The sequence below is a fragment of the Ambystoma mexicanum genome, chromosome 1p (assembly GCF_040938575.1).
Source record: "Ambystoma mexicanum isolate Mex_15411 chromosome 1p, UKY_AmexF1_1, whole genome shotgun sequence".
NCBI classification, from domain to species: Eukaryota; Metazoa; Chordata; class Amphibia; order Caudata; family Ambystomatidae; genus Ambystoma; species Ambystoma mexicanum.
In genome coordinates this window covers 213,842,957-213,862,525 of record NC_090921.1, presented here as the reverse complement: position 1 = coordinate 213,862,525, position 19,569 = coordinate 213,842,957, and the positions used below count along the sequence as shown (strand labels likewise).

The 19,569-nt window shown below is 47.7% G+C and overlaps 1 protein-coding gene across 1 annotated transcript in view; it reads left to right on the top strand.

Annotated features, from left to right (window-relative positions):
- The first annotated feature begins 798 nt into the window (after nt 1-798).
- LOC138567877 (uncharacterized) overlaps nt 799-19,569 on the top strand; it is a 100,223-nt gene continuing 81,452 nt past the window's right edge. The window contains exon 1 of the mRNA XM_069646371.1: nt 799-977. Coding sequence (XP_069502472.1) covers nt 923-977 — 55 coding nt within the window. The 5' untranslated portion in view covers nt 799-922. The remainder of the gene's footprint in view (nt 978-19,569) is intronic.

Below are 19,569 nucleotides of genomic sequence, written 5' to 3'. Positions count from 1 at the left end.
TGTTTCTTTAAGGGAGGGTTGGCCTACAAAAGTGCGAAGACCACTGCCCTATGAGGACGCTAAAGGCTCCACGGTTGGGCTCAGCTTTTAGATGGCCCACGCCTCTGATGAGCCCGTTTGTGAAACTAAATAGCTTCTGAATTGGGGTGAACGATGCATCCAATGGGCCAAAGGAAGTTGAAGTAGCCATTCAGCCTCCTGGAAGGGACTGGGGAAGAGTGAGGGGGTGGGGGGGTTCAACAGCGCAATTGGTTTAATGGCCACACTCACTACCAGCTTTCAAAGCTGCCATTCACCCCCACAAAATGTTGAGTCTGACTCCGCCCCTGAGCCTCTCTTGCAGAAACGGTGGGTACTTTGGGTGCATACAAGCTCTTCCCCCAGACTACAGCTAAACCCTCAAGTGGAGGGTACACGCCGGTGGACGGAGTCCCGCACTTTGACGGTAACTTGATATGCTAATTTCTGGTGACCCCACATTCAATTGATATCATGGGCTTAACTTTAGGGGGGGACAGGGGTGTTTGTACCCCCCAACTTTCATGGCACACCATTTGGTCCCCATTCATTTGGCTGGGGCACCTTTTCTTCAGATGTCATGCCCCCCTCAACATTTTCAGCAAAGTTCCACCACTGATTGGTACGCTAATGGTAACCCCCACTTTTCTTTTTAGGACTTGACCCCTGCTCACAGACCTCAAGTTGTGGCGTGCCTGTAATTGCAGCGCCCAGCACCCGCCCCCACTCCTTTGTGGGCACCTGTACTTTTTGGCTGCCACCCCCTTCCTGTATCTCTCAGTCAAACAGCGGAAACCAGAAGCGCGGAAGAGCCGCGCACTCGGCATGACAGCCTGCAGCTTTGCTTGGGGCTGACTCCGGGGCGCCTCACATACGCTCCCCTTCCTCGACGCCCTGGCTGGCCATGGGCCGTTTGGCGTGGCTGGCGGCCCTGCTGCTCCTCGTCTGCTCAGACACCGGTAAGATAAACCGTTTCTCTCGATCGCACGCATAAAATGAAGGAAACGAACCTGAGCCACGAGTCAATATGCTCAGTGGGTTCATGCGCATGCTGTAGGGCTCCTACACGTTCAGTAATATTATTGTACAACGCTCAGACTTGACCTTCTAGGTGTTTCTGCTGCAGACACATAATAATACAATGCTGGCATTTAAATAAAGCGGCTTGTGCAGGGCTACACAGCGTCTAGGCTCTAGCTCAATAATGAATGCTAGTGTTCAGATGTCTGGTGGGGCAGAGCCGTCTCTGTTCACGCCATCCCACTCGCCCTGGCTGGCCCACTTTTCGGAATAACCTTGACGTTGCGTCCTTATCAGAGCACGTCCATGATACAGTCAGAGCTGCAGGGGAACAGCTGTGTGAGGGACAAGCAGTGTAAACGTACACATTTTCTACTATTGCCAGAAGATTAGATGGCCCAGCAAATAAAGCGTGAGGGCGGATGAAAGAGCGCCTGAAAAATGGGGCGGGATACAATGAAAACAGCGTGGGGAAGGCTGCGTTAGCGAAAGAGAGGCAGCAGAAGGGACACGGTGGGAACGGGCTGTTGATGCAAAGAATGACGTCACAGAGTGCCAGAAAATGGACGTGCACTTGTCCCGAAGTCTTTTCAAAGGTCCATCTTCAGAATCTGCCAATAGCAGCTGTCTCGAGTCATCTGCAAAGAAAACAAAATGCGGAATCTTGTGATACTGCCAAGTGAAAGAGTCAAAGATACGACTGGTCCGCTCGTCTGGCATGTAACAGACCTGGGGCCTCATTACGACCCTGGCGGTACGGGGTAAACGGTGCCGTAAAAGGTGCCGGCGCCGCTTACCCCGTACCGCCTCATTACGAGGTCTCCTCGCCGGACCCAGGAAGCAACGCCTGGTCAAACCAGGCGTGCTTACCGGTCCCGCGAGGGGAAGAGGGAGCAAACAACGGGCCAACTCGTAATGGCCCGTTGTTTGCTCCGTCTCCCATTCCCATTCCGCCCTATGGGGGCTGAAATGGAAATGGGGAAGGACCGGGTCCGGGTCCTTGGAGGGAGGAATTACCGGGCCTTACGAACTCGGAATGGCCCGGTAATTCCTCATTCTGTGGACCCGGACCCGATTTCAGCGACAGCCATGCCGCCAACAGCGGCATGGCTACCGCCGAGGTCGTAATGAGGGCCCTGCTGTCGAGACTACAGACTTTGTTATTCTGTTCCGTTATGCGTAGTTTTCTGTGATCAGCCCTTGCTGTCCTCTTTCTATGAAGATTGCATGAAGTTGTCCCCTGCTGTCATTTCAAACCGTGACTGGATGTGGCAATGGGCCTCATTCCGAGGTTGGTGCTAGTCATGGCGCTGTTAGCGCTATGACTAGCACTAATACCGGTACCACCACCGACTTGGTGACATGGGGACTTACCGGTCTATTCCGACCATTGCGGGACCAGTAAGTCCCCATTTGCAAAGCCATTCCCCATTCCCATTTGAGCCCCCATAGGGCTCAATGGGAAGGGGGAAGGCGGCAATAACGGTACCGTAAATTACGGTACCGTTATTGACCCCGGTATCCCTTTGCGGTTCCCGTCCTTAACGCCTGCTAAAACCAGGCAGTAAGGAAGGGACCCACAAAGGGACCTCGGAATAGGGCGCAAAGGGATTACCGGCACCAGTGTCATTACCGGTGCCCGGAATCCCTTTGCGCCCAGCTTGTAATGAAGGCCAATATGTCAGAAAGGCGTCTTTGACAAAACTAAAATAGCCGGGGGATTCCCTCTTTCGTAAAGAATGCCATATATGTCAAAAAGTAAGTTATTGTTATTTGGCATTTATATAGTGCTCTATATATCCTTGGTATGACCTCAAAGCGCTGGTAGTTTGCACGCCCTCGGGGACCGTAGTTCGGATCAGTTGAGAGAGTAGGGTGTCGTAGGGTGCACCAGTTATGTGTGCAGCTGGTGTAATTGCCTGATGGTAGCTGCGTCCTAGCATTAGGCGTGGTGGTGAAGATATCAGTTGAATGTGTGCAGTCTGGCGGATGGACATCCAGACTGGGATTTGGCTGCGTTAGGCCTGTAGGACGCTAAGGTGTGCAGCTAGACCGGTTTGTCATGGGATATATCTGCATTTTATTAGAGTGATGAGGTGTTCATGGAGTGATGTTCGTAGGTGAGCAGCTAGGCCGAAATTGATCGAGGGGTGTAGCGGCACTCTAGTTTTGTGATGGTGTAGAGAGTAAGCATAGTGATATGGGAGGAGAGTGTTTGGTGGAGTTATGATCTAAAGAGATCGATATTCCCAATTTCAAGCATGCGATTGCTTGTAGCAAATTAATACGTGTATTCAGTGATGACATTGTTCGGGATCTCATTGAGCATTAGTCATCGGGTTGCTAGTGTTCAATCGCTTCAGATGGTCGTGGTTGGTATTATGGAAAGAGCCACATTTTTAGAGCTTTGCAGAACGTCATATATTGTTGGGTGCGTCGAATACGAGGGGGGAGCGAGTTCCACAGAGAAGAGGCCAAGGTTGAGAAGACAGATCCTCTGATCCTGACAGAGTTAGAGTTTGGGATCACTAGAAAAAGGGCAGCGCTTGATATTAGGGTGTGAGATGGGAGGTATGGTTTTATCTTTTCTTGTAGGTATAATGGGCCGGTCTTGTGTACTGCTCGGTGGGTGATGCATAGGGTCTTGAATGTGGCCCTTCATCCGACTGGGGGCCATTGGAGGGTTCGGAGGGCTAGTGAGTTGTGGTCTCTTTGACCCAGGGCAAGGAGTAGTTTTGCAGCAGCGGTTTGGAGTTTGTTGAGTTGGTATACTGGGGCTCCTAGGTATAGGGAGTTTGCATAGTCCAGTCGCGACATCACAATAGACATAACTGTGGCAAGTCTGTTCAGGTAGGAGAGGTAGGGAAAAATGCGTCTGAGAAGTTTTAGGTGGTAGTGCCAGCATTTTGACACGTTGTTGATCTGACGGGAGAGGGTCAGGCCTGAGTCCATGGTGCAACCTAGGTTTTTCGCTTTAACTGAGGGAGGGAGGTTGGCCGAGGGACGGGGGCCATGGGAGCGGCTGTGGTAGAAGGGTAGTATTGCCGCACACCATGATTTTAGTTTTAGCAGGGTTCAAAAGGAGGTGGTTTATTGTCATCCATCGATCAAGATCGCAGAGACAGGCTTCAAGGTCGGGATGGGGGTTGTTGTCTGGCTTGGGAATTTTGAGGATAATTTGGGTATCACCAGCATAGTTGTAACATGAGATGTGTATGCAGATGATTCCTGGTAGAGTGGCCATATGGAGGTTGAACAGGAGAGCAGACCGGCATGCACCTTGGGGTACACCACTGTTCACCGAGTGAGCAGTTGAGCCATAAGGGGAGAGGAGGGTTATTTGTTTCCTGTTGCTGAGGAAGGAGGCGATCCATTTGAGAGCCGTGCCACGGATTCCTAGAGAGTGAAGGTGGTCAAGAAGGATTGAGTGGCTAACTGTGTCAAAGGCTGCAGAGAGATCCAGGCGAATCAGCGGTGAGCAGCCTTCAGAGTCTGCAGTGACCTTGAGATCATCCCAGATCGATATCAGTGGATTCAGTTCTGTGTCGTCTGATGCCTGATTATGCAGGGTCGTAGGGGCAGTTGGATTGTACAAAGTAGTTGAGCTGGGAGTATGCAGTCTGGTGAATGAGTTTATCAAGAAATCTGGTGTTGGAGATCGGTCTGTAAGTCAAGGGATGCCTTTTTTAGGAGTGGCTTGACATGTGCTATTTTGAAGGCATCAGGGAACATGCCAGGGGTGAGGGATTCATTTAGAATGGCTCTTGCAAGTTCTCCTGTGCAGGTAGACGAAAATATTTATTTCAGGACAGTGGCTGGGCAGGGATCGAGGGGTGACCTGGAGGGTTTGCTGGCTGATAATAGGTCAAGGAACTCGTCTCTGGAGATGGGTAGGGAAATTGGGTGTCGGGGCAATGGGATCAGGAGGGGTCGTTGATGGGTGGGAGAGGGAGGTCATTTTGGTGTTAAGGGATGTCGTCCTGTCAAGAGCGGTGTTGTAGAAGTATAGTGAGAGGGAGTCTCAGAGTCTTTTCGGATTTCAGCTTTACAGTTCCGATGGTGCAAGGCGAACATGGATCTACTGAGAACGGTTTAAGATGCTCACCAATTGTGCTCAAGAGGGTTATTTTGTTTTTTGGCATTCCTCAGGAGGGGCGTGAACCATTTAAGGGACAGTCCATTGCGTGAGGAAGCGGGGCACGTTGGCGTGAGAGGAATCAGTGAGTCATTAAGCCAGGAGTTGAAAGTGTCGATGGTTAAGGCTCTATTGGGGGTTGGGGAAGAATGTGTTGGAGGAGGGCGAAGAAGCAGGGCTTCGGCTAGGTCTGGAAGGATCTTGACTTTGTTCCAGCATTTGATTTCCTGGGGGGGGGGCTGTAGGAGGAGGGTTAGGGGTGTGGATAGAGAAAGGGATTGCATAGTGGTCAGTCCAGATGAGTGTTTTGGGACGGTATAAATAAACCAGGTCATGGGTGCTGAAAACTGCCTCATGGGTGTCTCCACCTGAGTGGGTTGGTCCAGTTGTATGATGGGAGAGGCTGAGCGCATCAAGACTGTAAACCAGCGGATGAGTCATGGGGCTGTTGGGGATTTCGAACTAGATATTGAAGTCTCCTAGGATTGTAAGAGATGGGTGATTTACTTGAATGTTAGCTATTGAATCACAAAGGTTGTTGGCTAAATGTCTGTCGTATCCAGGGGGTCTGTAGATGAGGTGGAAGCTGTGGGTGAAGGTCGGTGGTAGAGATAGTTTTACTAGAAGGGATTCACAGGAGGCAGTGCATTTCTGGGATTCGACAAGTGAGACGGAGAAATGACGATTGAAGAGGACTGCCACTCGGCCGCTTCTGGAGGGTCTATTGTGGGCGATGAGCGAGTAGCCAGGGGGAAAGTCTTTCTGTGCTACAGGGGCAAAGTCGTCGGAGAACTGAGTTTAAGTGATAAAAATGAGGTCTGGCTTGTCAGAGGATAGGAGGTCAAAGATGCGGTGTCTGTTTCTTGCTACAGAGCAGGCATTAAAGAGGATGCAAGTGACTTTGTGAGGGGATGTGGAATTTGTGGTGCTCATCAGGGAGGGAGCTTGAGGGACATGGCTGCCCGGTGGGGAGGTGTGTGTGGTAGGGACATGCAGGGGTGTTGTGACAGGTTGAGGAGGTGTATGGGAGGAGCTGGGTGCCTGTGGTGCCTAAGTGTCTGCTCAGAGGGTTACGTCGGTGGGGGGTGGGAAGAGTAGGTGGGCTGAGGTAGGAATGTGAGGGACGAAGGGTGGGTCAAGGGGGATTGGGAGGGCAGTGAATATGTTGGATGGTATGAGGGGGTTGTAATGGGCAGATTTCAGAATGAGTCAAGGGGCGATGGGGTTTTAGGTGTACAGGGTGTGAGGTCAAGAGAAAGGGGGTGGAAACTGGGGAAGGGGAGAGGGGAGTGGAAGTGTGTACTAAGCTGCTTTGAAAATGATGTCCAGTGGGACGTTTGCAATAAAGGCCAAAGTAGCTCCGGTACCCCTTGTGGAGTGAGCTGTTAGTGTGAAAGGCAGTGTTTTGCTTGGTAAAGAGTAACAGAGCTGCATGCATCTTGTTAGGCAAGATTGTATGCAGTACCCTGTGGTAGACGGCACCATTTTTGTCCTCTTGGCAATAGTTAACCCAACCTTTTGGTATAATCATGTACTACACAAGTTGGTAGATTGACTGAGCAGCCAGGCTTATCTCAATAGGGGTCAATGTGAGCTGGAGGGTTATAACATAGAGATTCACAGTAACAAGTATCCAAGTAAACATTTACACTCAGGGTTTCTTGATTAAATGATTATTTATTCATTTAACAGTCAGTTGAATAAGCCTTCGTTAGAAGGGAGCAAATATTTGCAACACAAAAATATACTTCAAAATACACACTCTCAGTTTCAATAAATCAGAAGAACTAGCAAGTATAGCACACAACTACCTCCACACTAGCTACTGTGGTCTTTGAAGCAGGAATCTAGTCCCACTGCATATTGCCAGCATTATGTATGTCTTTAGGGTCGTATTGTTTTAACTATTATACACCCTACGAACACTGCGAGCAGTAGTACATCTGCACCCGCAGATTATAGGCTGTGGCTTAACCACCACCCTCCAACACCCCTATGCTCCATCTTTGCCAATGACTACCATACAGACAAGAAACATGATTAGTATGGCCCACAGCCACATCCCCCCTACCACCCTTATAAACCCTCACCACATTACCCTAACCAATCTCCCGTGCGCACCCCTAACTAGAAACTCTAGGGTCCAGTCCAGACCAAGCTCCATAAACCACCAGCTAAGTCCCTTATCCAAACCAACCAACCCCACAACAGCAACCACAGCACAATGGAAACGCCCATTTACAACAAAAGGACCTTCCACTATTCCAGCCCAGACAACTCATCTATTACATGCCACGTACTTCGCCTGCCACCTCTATGACTGCTATGCACCCCCATAAGAAAACAGCATCGAAGAATACAGTGACAACTACCAATTGCCAAGATATCAAAGGCACATTAATTAACGCTAGATCCTTAGTAGCACACCCCACAGAAATTGCAAATCTGATCACTGGCGAGAATTATGACATCCTGGCGATAATCAAATCCTGGCTTCATGTTGCCGCTGGCCCTGCCCTACTCCTAGCTATACCAGACAACTATGAAAACATAAGAGCGGACAGAACCAGTTCCAAAGTTGGCGGCAGAGCCTTCATCGCCAAATCTGACCTTGCCATGAGATTGGTTCCCTCCCCTATTACTAGTTCATGTGAACTACTCACAGCTACATTCCCGATCTCCAAAATCTGACCTTGCCATGAGATTGGTTCCCTCCCCTACTACTAGTTCATGTGAACTACTCACAGCTACATTCCCGATCTCCAATAATGACACCCTAACATTCTACCTTATATACAGACCTCCAGGACCACTTGGTTCATTTGAAGATGACCTCTCTGCCATCCTCTCTGAGAACACCAACACGACCTCTCATATACTTGTGCTTGGAGACTTTAATCTTGGATTCAATGATCCCAATGACCACCAAGCCTTGGCCATTGCTAATGTACTAACAGAACAGGGACTCACCAAAAAAGTGACTCAAGCTACTCATGACAAAGGGAGAACCCTTGATTGGGTAGCAGACTACAACTGCGTTACCTCCATCACAGCAAGCTCACCTTTAGCCTGGAAGGACCATCATTTAATATCATTTACCTTGCCAGCTACTTATGCGAAATCTAAAGTCAACCCCATCACTCCATCCCTCCCCACTAGGAACAAAATAAATATCACGGCCGAATAAATCATTCCGCTCATCTTGCCTACTCTTGACCTACTTCCCAATTCAACTAGTCCAGATATCCTCATACTTGCCTATAATGATGCCATGACGAAAGCCCTTGACAAAATTGCCCCTCTCAAGAGACGGAAAAGCAAACCTAAAGCCCATCTGACCTCATGGTTCACGCCCCATCTAAAAACCAAGTGAAAGGAAAAAAGAAACCTTGAATGCCTATGGAAAGCCAACCCCACTGATGAAAATAAAACTAATCTGTTTAATCTAGCAACCCACTACAAAAAAGAAATAATTTGTGCTAAACATGAATCCTACAACGAAAGGATCATGTAAGCAAACTCTAGCTCCAGGGAACTGTTCACTATCCTAAGGGAACTGGAAGCACATATCCCACAAACTGACGACTGCCTTAAGGACAAACTTTGGTGCACCAGTATACAGAATGCCCTACAGAATAAAATAACCTTACTCCAAAGTAAAATTGCTAACAAAAAAACCACACTACCTAGGCTAGACAAAAATGACATATTCCCAGACTCTAACAAACCTATTAACCAGTTAAAATGTTCTCAAGTCTCAATGTATGAGGTAGAAAAACACATTCTATCACTCAAACCATCAAACTGCCAAGGAGACATTTGTCCAGCACAGATTATCAAAGATGTCGCCAGCGACCTTTCTCCTTTCATAACAAAATTGATCAACTGTTCATTTGCCTCAGGTACCGTCCCCTGCAACTTAAAATAGAATCTTGGGTCCTTCCCCTTTTGAAAAATACAGACTCTGGACCTTACAATCCCGAACAACTACAGACCTATTACCACTTTACCTTTTTTACTTAAGATCCTGGATAAAATGGCTTATACTCAAATACAGAAGTATCTAGAGATAAATCATCTCCTTGGTGTCCGACAATGGTGTTTTAGACCCCGACATGGTACTGAGACAGCTCTATTAGACCTAAAGACTCAGATTGATGAATTGAAGTGCAAGGGTAAAACTGCCTTGCTGCTCCTCCTCGACCTCTCGGCCACATTCGACCTGGTGGACCACCAAGTACTATGCAATCACCTGACCTCAGCAACTCATTTTTTACCAAGTGCCATCACTTGGATTAAATCATTCCTTAATAATAGGACCATGTGTGTCTTCTCGCCAGTGGCAGCAGCTGACACAATTCCCATAACATGTGTGGTAACTTGTATATTTTTGAGATGATTATGTATATGAAATTTTGTAAAAGGTTATTTTAACCAAATACAATAAAAAAAAGAAAAGTTCCTGTGTTTCCCCCACACTGTATAACATATTCACAAAGCCACTGTTCAATGACCTAGACCATCTGGGTGTCACCTACGCTAACTATGCAGATGACACCCAGATCCTCATACCCTTATCGGGCGAGTATGATAAGGACTTGGCTTTAGTAAATAAAAAATACCTCATCATCCAGGCATGGATGGCCACACATGGATTATGCCTGAATTATGACAAGACTGAGTTGCTTATACTCGGTTCAACACCCAATCTTAGCAAACAAGGCCAGAAATACACCACCTTCAACATTGATGGTAATACCATTAATGTAGAAAAAGTAGTAAAAAGGTAGGCGACTCCGCCTTCACCCTTAACAAACAAGTTATCACCTTGGCATCTGCCACTGCTTGCACTTGTAAACTGATTAGAGCATGCAGACCATTCTTGACAAAGGAAAGCTGCATTACCTTAGCAAGAGCACTTATACTTTCAGAATTGGATTACTGCAATGTCCTTTATCTGAGGGCCAATAAATACCTCATCAAGAAAATCCAAACATTGCAAAACAATGCTTTAAGAGCTGATTTTGGCATACCCAAGAGAGAACACATTTCACACCTGAGGAGACAGTTGAAATGGCTCAACACTAAAGACAAAATCCTGCTCAAAACACTATCCCTCACGCATAAATGTCTCAACCATGTAGCTCCTACATGCCTCTCTGAGAGAATCACCAAACAACCATCGTCCCGTTCTATAGGACTAATAACTCGGCACGTTTAGCCGTGCCTAGATTCAGACTAAAAAAAGCAGGAGGAACTAGCTTCCCTCTAATGGCACCACAAGCCTGGACTGCCTTGCCCCCATCATTGAGAGCAGACCAACCCTTTTATCTCTTCAGGCGCTACCTTTTAACTGGCTCATTACGAACGACACCCATGACCAGCCCTAATTGCTTAAACTACAACCTAGACTATCTCATCCGTCAGCCACGTTCCTAACCCAGATCCTTTAGATTGTCCATGAATGTCCTGCATTTCACTGTATCTATGTATTACTATATATATTTTGCTTGCTCACATTTTCAATTGTATCCATTGTTATATTGTTTTTATTTATCTCAACTGATGTAACTAAGCTGAAAGTATCCTTGTAATTCACTCTGCATAGGCACCCAGATATCCTTGGGTCAGGTGTGCCATACAAATAAATAAACAAACAAACAAACAAACTACACAACAAGAGGTAAGTACCCCTTAGTTTTACAGTACCTTAGGTCTGAAGAAATCTGTTCCAGCTGACTTCTGTTCCAGTTGTAGGTATGCAGATCCTGTGGTTCCTGGGCCTCAGTCGTAGAGATTGAGGATGTCTGGGGACTCTTGCACTACAAATTGAAGGTCGGCGGCAGCAATGGGCAAACTTCAGATCAGCGGCACTTTACAGTTTCATCTTCTTGCAAATAGCACCACCGCGGTTCCCGGATTCCTTATGGACTTTTCTCGCATCTGGGGTCCAGCACTCTGTTGAGGTGGCTCAGGCTTGGTCAGTCCTGCTTCATGGGAGTCCTGAGGATCTTCCTGGAGCTCGGATTCGACTTAAAGACGACACACTTGTTTCTGGTGTTCCTCTCCTTGGCAATCGGTTCCAGCAGGAGCAATGGAAGTACAGCCAGCTCTGAGAGGATTTCCAGATGAGTTTGTCTTGGGGTCGATTGGTCTCACAAACCCAAGGGGAAAAGTCGTCCTTTGCAGGGCTTCTCTAGTCGAGGCGAATTCAGAGCTTGTAAAAAGATGCATCAGGACTTCACCGGGAAAACCAACGGTCCAGGAGTTGCAGCAGATGTCTCTTCCAAGTTCTTCTTCTGGTTCCTTCGTCCAGTGGTCGACTCTGCCTTCCAAGCAAAGACCTCACCTTTTATGCAGGTTTCTCCCATTTATTCGCAGCCTAGCTGTCAATTACACAGGAGGGTGGCTATCCTCCGAGGACAGGCAGCCAGCCAATCACCTCTGGGTGCCTTCCTGTAACCAAGGGCATTAAGCACAGGGAGTTTCGGGCACCTCCCTCGCTTCCTTCTCTACCAGATACGCTGGACCCAGAAGCGGGCTTCACAAGTGAATCCTGCCAAAGACAAAATGAACAAAGGGACCAAACCTCGTTTGGCACGCAGAGTAAATCTCAAGAAGGACTTTCCAACAAGAAATGGCAAAAAAAGAAGACCGCAGCCATTTTGACAAAATGGGCACCCATGGGTGCTTTACTGCAGCTGCAGTTGCAGCCCGCGGTAGAAACACACAATGGTAGGGAAAAGTAAACCACTGCCACCAGCCATTCATTGTAGAAAGGGTAACATAAAAATGTTACATGAGAAACTAGACAAAGGGGATACTAAGTAACCACTCCAGCAGCCTATTGTAAGATAGTGTGTGCTGGGTCTAGAAGTAAGAAAAGTCAATTTTACTTCACTGCTTTTGGAAACAGTAGTTTAACCGAAAGAAGGTGGTAAATCTGTGGTAAATCTGAAAGACTTCCCTGTGCCACTGCACTGAAGGTGCTGTGTAACTCAATGTAAAAAGATGATGCCAATGGAGTTTGTCAGATGCCAAAGCCAAAAGAAACACAGTGTTCAAATCACACAAAAATACATGACAGAGTGGGAAAAAGGCCTCACTCTCTCCAGGATAAAAATTAAAAGTCCTATAGTCCAGCAAAAGAGCGGGCGTCTCTAAGGTAGAAGGGAATTAGCACATTTCTGAGAATTCTCCCTAACACATCTGACTATTCATCTGGAGATGGCATTCATGGAAATTCGGTCCCCTTCTCTGCCCAGGGCTACGGAGACAAACAGTTGGTCTATTTTTCTGAGCGGTCTGGTCTTGTTTACATAGTAAAGGACTGCCCTCCTTACACCTAGTGCATGGAGCTTTCTCTCAGCTGAGCTTGTTGGGTTTTGAAAGAAGGCTGGTAGCTCAATGGATTGGTTTATGTGAAATTTGGAAATGAATTCAGGTGAAAACCTAGGGTGTGTTCGTGAAACCAGTGTGTCCTTGTGGATGACAAAGAATGGGTCTTGCTCTGACAATGCTTGAAGTTCACTAACTCTTCTTATGGGTGTAATAGCCACCACGAAGGCAGTCTCAAAAGTGATGTGTTTAAGACTTGACTTATGCATAGGCTCAAAGGGAGGTCCCATCAGCTTTGCAGTACTACTTTGAGATCCCAGACTGGCGGTGGGTTTGAAATAGGAGGGTGGAGTCTCTTTACTACATCCATATATGCCTTAATGATGTGAACCTTCCACCATGATACCTTTTTATGAGAGGTGGTGTAAGCTGATAAAGCCGCCTGGTGAACCTTTATTGAGTTAAATACTAACCCTGAGTCTAGCAAGTGGAGGATATACTGAAGAATGTGGGTTGGAGTATATTCTATGGGGTTTATTTGTTTAGACTGGCACCAAATTACAAATCTCCTCCACCTGTCAAAATAACAGTGTCTGGTCTTTGGTTTACGTGCCTCCTTGAGGATATCGATACACCTTTGTGGTAGATTAAGATGTCCAAACTCTAGGACTTCAGGAGCCATGCTGCTAAATTCATTGAGTGAGGTTGAGGGTGTAATGTTATTCCCCCGTGCTGGGTCAGCAAATTGGTCTGGCACAGGAGTTTGATGGGATCGCACTGCGCCAGTTTATGCAGATGTGGATACCATGGTTATCTTGCTCACATGAGAGCAACTAGGATGAGCGTCATCTGTTCTCTGTGAATCCTGTTCACTAACCTGTTTATTAGAGGAGTTGGGGCGAAAAGAGTAGGAACATTTCCCTGACCAACTCATACATAGGGCATTCCCCTTGGAGTCTGGTTGGGGAAACCAGGACGCGAAGTCTGGGCATTGCCTGTTTTCTTTTGTAGCAAACAAGTCTTGCGTAGGGGTAACCCCACTGTGAGAAGATGTGATCTACAACGCTTGTGTCGAGTCGCCATTCGTGTTCTTCTGGTAAGGGATCTCTGCTTAGTGAGTCTGCTAGGGTGTTGAGTTCCCCTGGAACATGTTGGGAAGTTAGGAACATCCCCCGCTTGAGTGCCCATTTTCATATTTTCTGTGCTAGCGTGGACAGAATGTGGAGAATGTGTGCCCCCCTGCTTGTTGATGTAGAACATTGCAGTGCTGCTGACGGTTAGGATCTGTACCAACTGATTTGTCAGCTGTGCTTCGCTTGAAGGGCCTTGAATACCGCTAGAAGTTACAGCATGTTGATATGGTTCTGTGCATTGATGTGAGTCCACAGACCATGTAATGTTAGATGAAAGTGATCTTCCCCCCACCCAGAGAGTGACGCGTCTGTTTTAACTACTGCTTGCACCGGTGGATCGTAGAAGGGTTTTCCCTTTAACAGATTCTCCTTTGCCTACCAGCGGAGGGCTTGTACTAGTGTTGGCGAAACGACCACTAGTTCGTCTCAATGACTGCTTACCAGAGACCAGTGTTTCGCCAACCACACCTGCTTCGGGCGCATGCGCAAACTTGCTTGTGGGACCAGGTAAATGAAAGATGTTATCATGCCGAGCAAACGGATTGATACTGAGGTATTTGTAGTAGCATGTTTTGGATTCTTTCCTTTGATGGGAAGACTAGCCCTTCTTCCATCTTTATGACAGCTCCTAGGAACTGATTGGTCTTGTTTGGTACAAGGCTTGATTTTTTCTCGTTTATTGAGAAACCCAATTGGAAAAGAAGATTTATTGTTCTTTTTGTATTTTGTCTGCAAATTTGGGGAGACTCCCCTGTAATCAGCCAGTCGTCCAGGGAGGGGTACACTGGGATTGCCTCCCTGCGCAGGTGCGCTGCCACCACCGCCAGTACCTCGTTGAATACCCTTGGAGCGGATGCTATTCCGAACAATAGCACCTTGAATTGGTAGTGCTGGTTTGCTATCTTGAAACGCAAGAATCTTCTGTGTACTGGGAACATTGAAATATGAAAATAGGCATCTTTCATATCCAAGATTGCCATGTAGTCCAAGTGGCAAGTGGTATAACATTTTTTTGTGTCAAGATGAGTTATGTCATACCTTGCCTAACATACCAACCAATTTCTGGCTCCACCTTTTTTCACTTTGGAAACATCACAGTTGGTCGAATTACTTTGATTATATCCTTGGAAAACATTATCTCTTCTGCCATGCCTTATTATGCCATACTGTATGATTAATTAGGCTTTGTGATGCTACGTTAGGAGTCAGTATGCCACGGCACAAATTCACGAAGTTACTGAAATTCTGAAGTTACGCTTTGACTTCCCACTGACACCTCAAGGACGCTCAACTGCATTGTCACTCAGACGTACATGGTATTTTTCAAAACTGCAGCTGGACCTGTTCAATGGACTAGCAATTGACAAGCCACTATTTGAAGCTTTGTTCTGCTCTCCACCCCCTGATGTCTAGAAGTAGTTGTGCCCTGGCAACAGTCCTGGCAAACAATACCAGGTTAGATCTTTCTTCTCAAAAATAGCAGGCTATCTGAAGGCTTGTTTGATATGCAAAGGCTGTGTTCATGATGCATAACGTTGTCAAATGAAGACTAGAAGCAGATTCTTGTATCACAAAGGCTCTTAAGATTATTAAGATATGTAGGGCAGTTTAAGGCAGGGATCTGAAACCTTTGGCTCTCCAGATGGGTTGAATTACAACTACCATCAGCCCTTGCTAGCATAATCAATGGCCATTGATCCTGTGGGTAGCCAAGGCCATGAAGAATTACAACGCATCCTTACATTTATTACAACCCTGCCAACAAATGCAAAAGAAGAACACAGCGGAAACTTCATCAATGGCATTTCATAACCATACAAAGCAATACATTGTTTAACCCCTCAACCATCTGGGAGTGTTACCAGGAAACTGGAACCCTGAACCGAGTGTCTCCCGATCCTGCTCCGGCCCATAACCTACCAGTGCATGCTAGTCTAGACTTCTCCAACAGCAGACCCGGGGCACCAGACACCTCTAGGGGTAAAGTTCCATCACAACAACTGCCGATAACTGCCACAAGGTCCTGGAACTACCACTCTGGGGCACTCCACACTCACCCATGCAGAGCTGATGAATGCCCTACAATTCTTCACCATGAACATTGTCCCTTATTGCAACAGGCGGACTCCATCCCTGTGAAAAATGTTCAGGCCTTTAATGAGTCCATGGGAGATCACCCTGAAACGCACGTGGCTGGATGCCAACCTGCCCAATTCATTTTTCAATTTTCAGGTGGAGGTGTTAAGTAGGCGGGAAGTCAACCCCTTCCCCATACCTTCCACGGTAGGCAATGCGACCAGGCCACAATTGCACAGGACAACATATCCATGACCAAGAAAACAAGGAGACTAAACTCTCCTGCAAGGTCCCACGGTCTAGGGCAGGCAGATTGTTGTTACCTATTAGACCTGGGAGAGCCAGGGAGTTCATAGGAAGGGCTGGGGGCGTCGTCCTGGCTCGTTGGGCCAAATAGGAGAAGAGTATGGCGAAATGGCAGTGCAAAATGAGGGAGTTGCCTGTGTCAGGGCCCCTTGGCAGCAAGATAAGGGACTAAAGAGGTTGGGGGAAAACAAAATGGCTAACGGGGCAAGCAAAGGGGCTAAAGGTGTTGAGAGGCAACACATGGTGCTAAAGGGGGCTGGAGGCAAGAAAAGAAGCTATTTGGGAGTGTGGGCAACAAAAGGTGCTTTCGGTGTTGGGGCTAAATGGGGTTGGGGCTCAACAAAAGGGGCAAAATGAGACTGGGGCATCAAATGGAGCTTATGTGAGCAACAAAAAGGGCTAATGGGGCAAGAAAAGGGGCTAAAAGGAACAGGGGCGAGAAGTGGGGCATCACAAGGGTTGAATGTGTTGAGCAACAAAAGGGGCTAAGAAGGATTGGGGGCATCAAAAGGGCCTGGAGAGCAAGAAAAAAGGTTAAAGGGGGCTGGGAGCAAAAAGGCAGGAAAAGGGGCTAAATGGGACATAGGCGAGAAAAGGGGCAAATGGGTTGTCAGGAAAGAAAGGGAGTTAAATGGGGGCTGGGGTTTAAAAAGGGGGCAAAATGGGACTGGGGCAGCTAAATGGGTTGGGGCAACAAAAGGATTTAAACGACACTGGGAGGCAATTGAAGGTGTTGAGGTAACAAAGAGGGTTAAAGAATGCTGGGGGTCAAAAAAAGGAGCTAGTGGGTAACAAAGGGGCTTGCTTACCTTTTAAAATTTGCCACCACTGCTTCACAGCACCATCAGGCAGTGTTCCTTTCCTGCCTCAGCCAATCAATGAGTGTCTGGTGCAGGACAAAAAAAAGAAAAGAAGCGCTCCTAGTGAGCCAGCAGCACTTACAGGTAAAGGTGTCTGACTTACGGTTGCGGCCGCTCGACTTCCTGTACTGTCTCAGCCAATAAATGAGTGGCTGGGGAAGGACCGGATATTAGGCCGCTGAGACCGGAAGTCAGGCAAACACACTCCTGTAAGTGCGTCAGCACACCAGGAGCGCTTCTTTCTTCATTTCAGCAGAGGAGTGAGTGGGCAGCCGCTGGGGCTCATGGGAAGTCCTTGTTGTGCTTTGGCCTGACCCTCCTAAAGGAGGGTTGTTGTAATGTTTATACCTTCCTATGTTCCTGTCCATGTCTACGTGTGCTGTAAATACATGAAGAGTAACTGGAGTATTGTACAGATTGTACATATGTGAATAAAGCCTACCTGGAACCAAACCTAGACTACAGCTGGTCTGTACTTCAGTGATGCATCCTGAATGTCTAGCATAAGGCTTTACAACAAGGGTCAGTACAGAGCCCTTGATTAGGCTCGAGAAGGCCCGAGCCACAATAGGCTCGCCCAGCTCTACCGCCTATGTGAAGGATTACCAGGTCCAGACTCAGAAGGTGTCTCCTCCCCTTATCCTCAGTCAGGACCCTTCTCAGCTGCTCGAACCGCAGCCCCCCAATGCCAATCCACCTTATGGGAACATCCTCACAGAAATCAATGTCCCAGAGGCCGAACCTCTGCACAACATCCCCAGCCAACCAGTGGAGTAACTTTGCTGAAAATGTTGGGGGGGACATGACATCTGAAGAAAATGTGCCCCAGCCAAATGAATGGGGACAAAATGGTGTGCCATGAAATTTGGGGGAGGGACAAACACCCCTGCCCCCCCTAAAATTACGCCCATGCAGCCAACGATCCATACCACCCGTTGCAGAGCCATTTGTTTTAAAAAATAAAGGTAACTTGTGAATAACAGACAATCACCTGAAAGAGCGCATGCACCCCCACCGCAGTGCTCCCCTGTCCATGAGCCTGAACCCTTACCCGGTCCCTCGTGGCTAGCCCCTATGCTAGGTTGGGTTTATGTAGCACCGAAAGTTGACAGATTTCCACCGCCCCAACCTCAAAATATGCCCATGACGGCTGCTGCGGTGACCACGCCTATCCCAAAGAAGTGAGACGAATAGTTGGCCTCATCCAACTCGGTCTGAGCCAGAGAGAGCTGCAACACTTATTTAAACTGGGATTGACACATGTTCCTCCCTACGAAGTTTGAGGAATTTCACGAACCAGACAGATGTCGGTCACTCCTCCCAAGCTCAATGATTCAACCTGGTCCATCTTGGACCGTCTCACCCACACATGAAGCATCCCGTTGCTTCCCATCTCGACATCCTTCCTGGCAAGACCTCCCTGAGTGTCATGCTTGTTAGCTGGGACTAGCTCCCCAATGTGGAATGCCTCTTAAAAGGTCTGTTGCAAAGGCTGCCCTGAATAAGAACATTGTGTACTTGTCCCAGCAAACCTCCCCCAATGCCAATATTATTTTGCCGTTTACAGTTTATCCTAATCCATGGGTTTCCTAGTGTCAGCCGACATTCCTTGCAACCTATCCCTGCCCGCTGAGACCTCCTGGAGCATAAAGTCAGAGGGCCCTCCTACACCCAAGAGCCTTGAGAAAAACCGCACTGCTGTCAGATACCTCCTAGCACATGCCACTGATCCCTCCTCTCCCCCTTGTTCATGCAAGTGACACAAGTATTGCAAAATCACCACCCGGGAAAAGAGGTAAGTGCACCCACCCCAACTGTGATGAAATCCCCAGAATTCCCCTTCATGAAACTTGCAATGAGAGAACGAATTGGCAGCATCATTGTGTAGTCCTGGCACGTGTTGTGCCCTAAACGTTATATTATTCATCAGACAAGCCAGAGTACCATAGAACATGCTGCTCTCTGGTTGTTAATGGCAAGCACCACTGATATACTATCAGAGCAAAAGACTACACTCTTCGCCTTCAGTTCCCTTTCCCAGACCCGCAGGGCCACCACCATGGGGACCAACTCCAAGAACTTGACATTCCGGACCAAGCCAGACACCACCCAATCATTGAGACTAACTGCCATTCCCACGGCATCAGTAAAGTGACCTATTGAGCGATTCAGCAGTTCCGGGGTGGGTCAGACACAAGAGCCATTGAACCCGCTGAAGAAGGAAGTCCAAGTCTGCAAGTCCTCCTTGACTTCCCTAGATGACCTTACCTTGTGGTGTTTCTCCCTCAGGCGCCCCATCGCACCTGCGATGGAGCTAGAGAAAGGCATACCCATGTGAATGACACGCAATGCAAAGTTAAGTTATTCCACGAGAGACTGCAGTTGTCCTAAAGTCACCTTCCTTGTCTCCAAGCACTGACTCATGAAAGGCCCTTAATCTGTTATCTGGCAACCTGCACTCGCCCCTCATAGAATCTAGTTCTATCCCCAGGAATGTTAATCTGGTAGTGTGGCCTTCCACTTACCCTGAACCAGGAGCACTTCGAGGTCTCCTGCCACGCGTGGAAGCATGATCAATGCCCATGCGCATACCTCAGAGCCAGCCGTGCCCAAGAACAAGAAATTGTCCAGGTAATGCAAAAACAGAAGCTGACCTGTTACATGCTTAGTAGATCATTCTAAA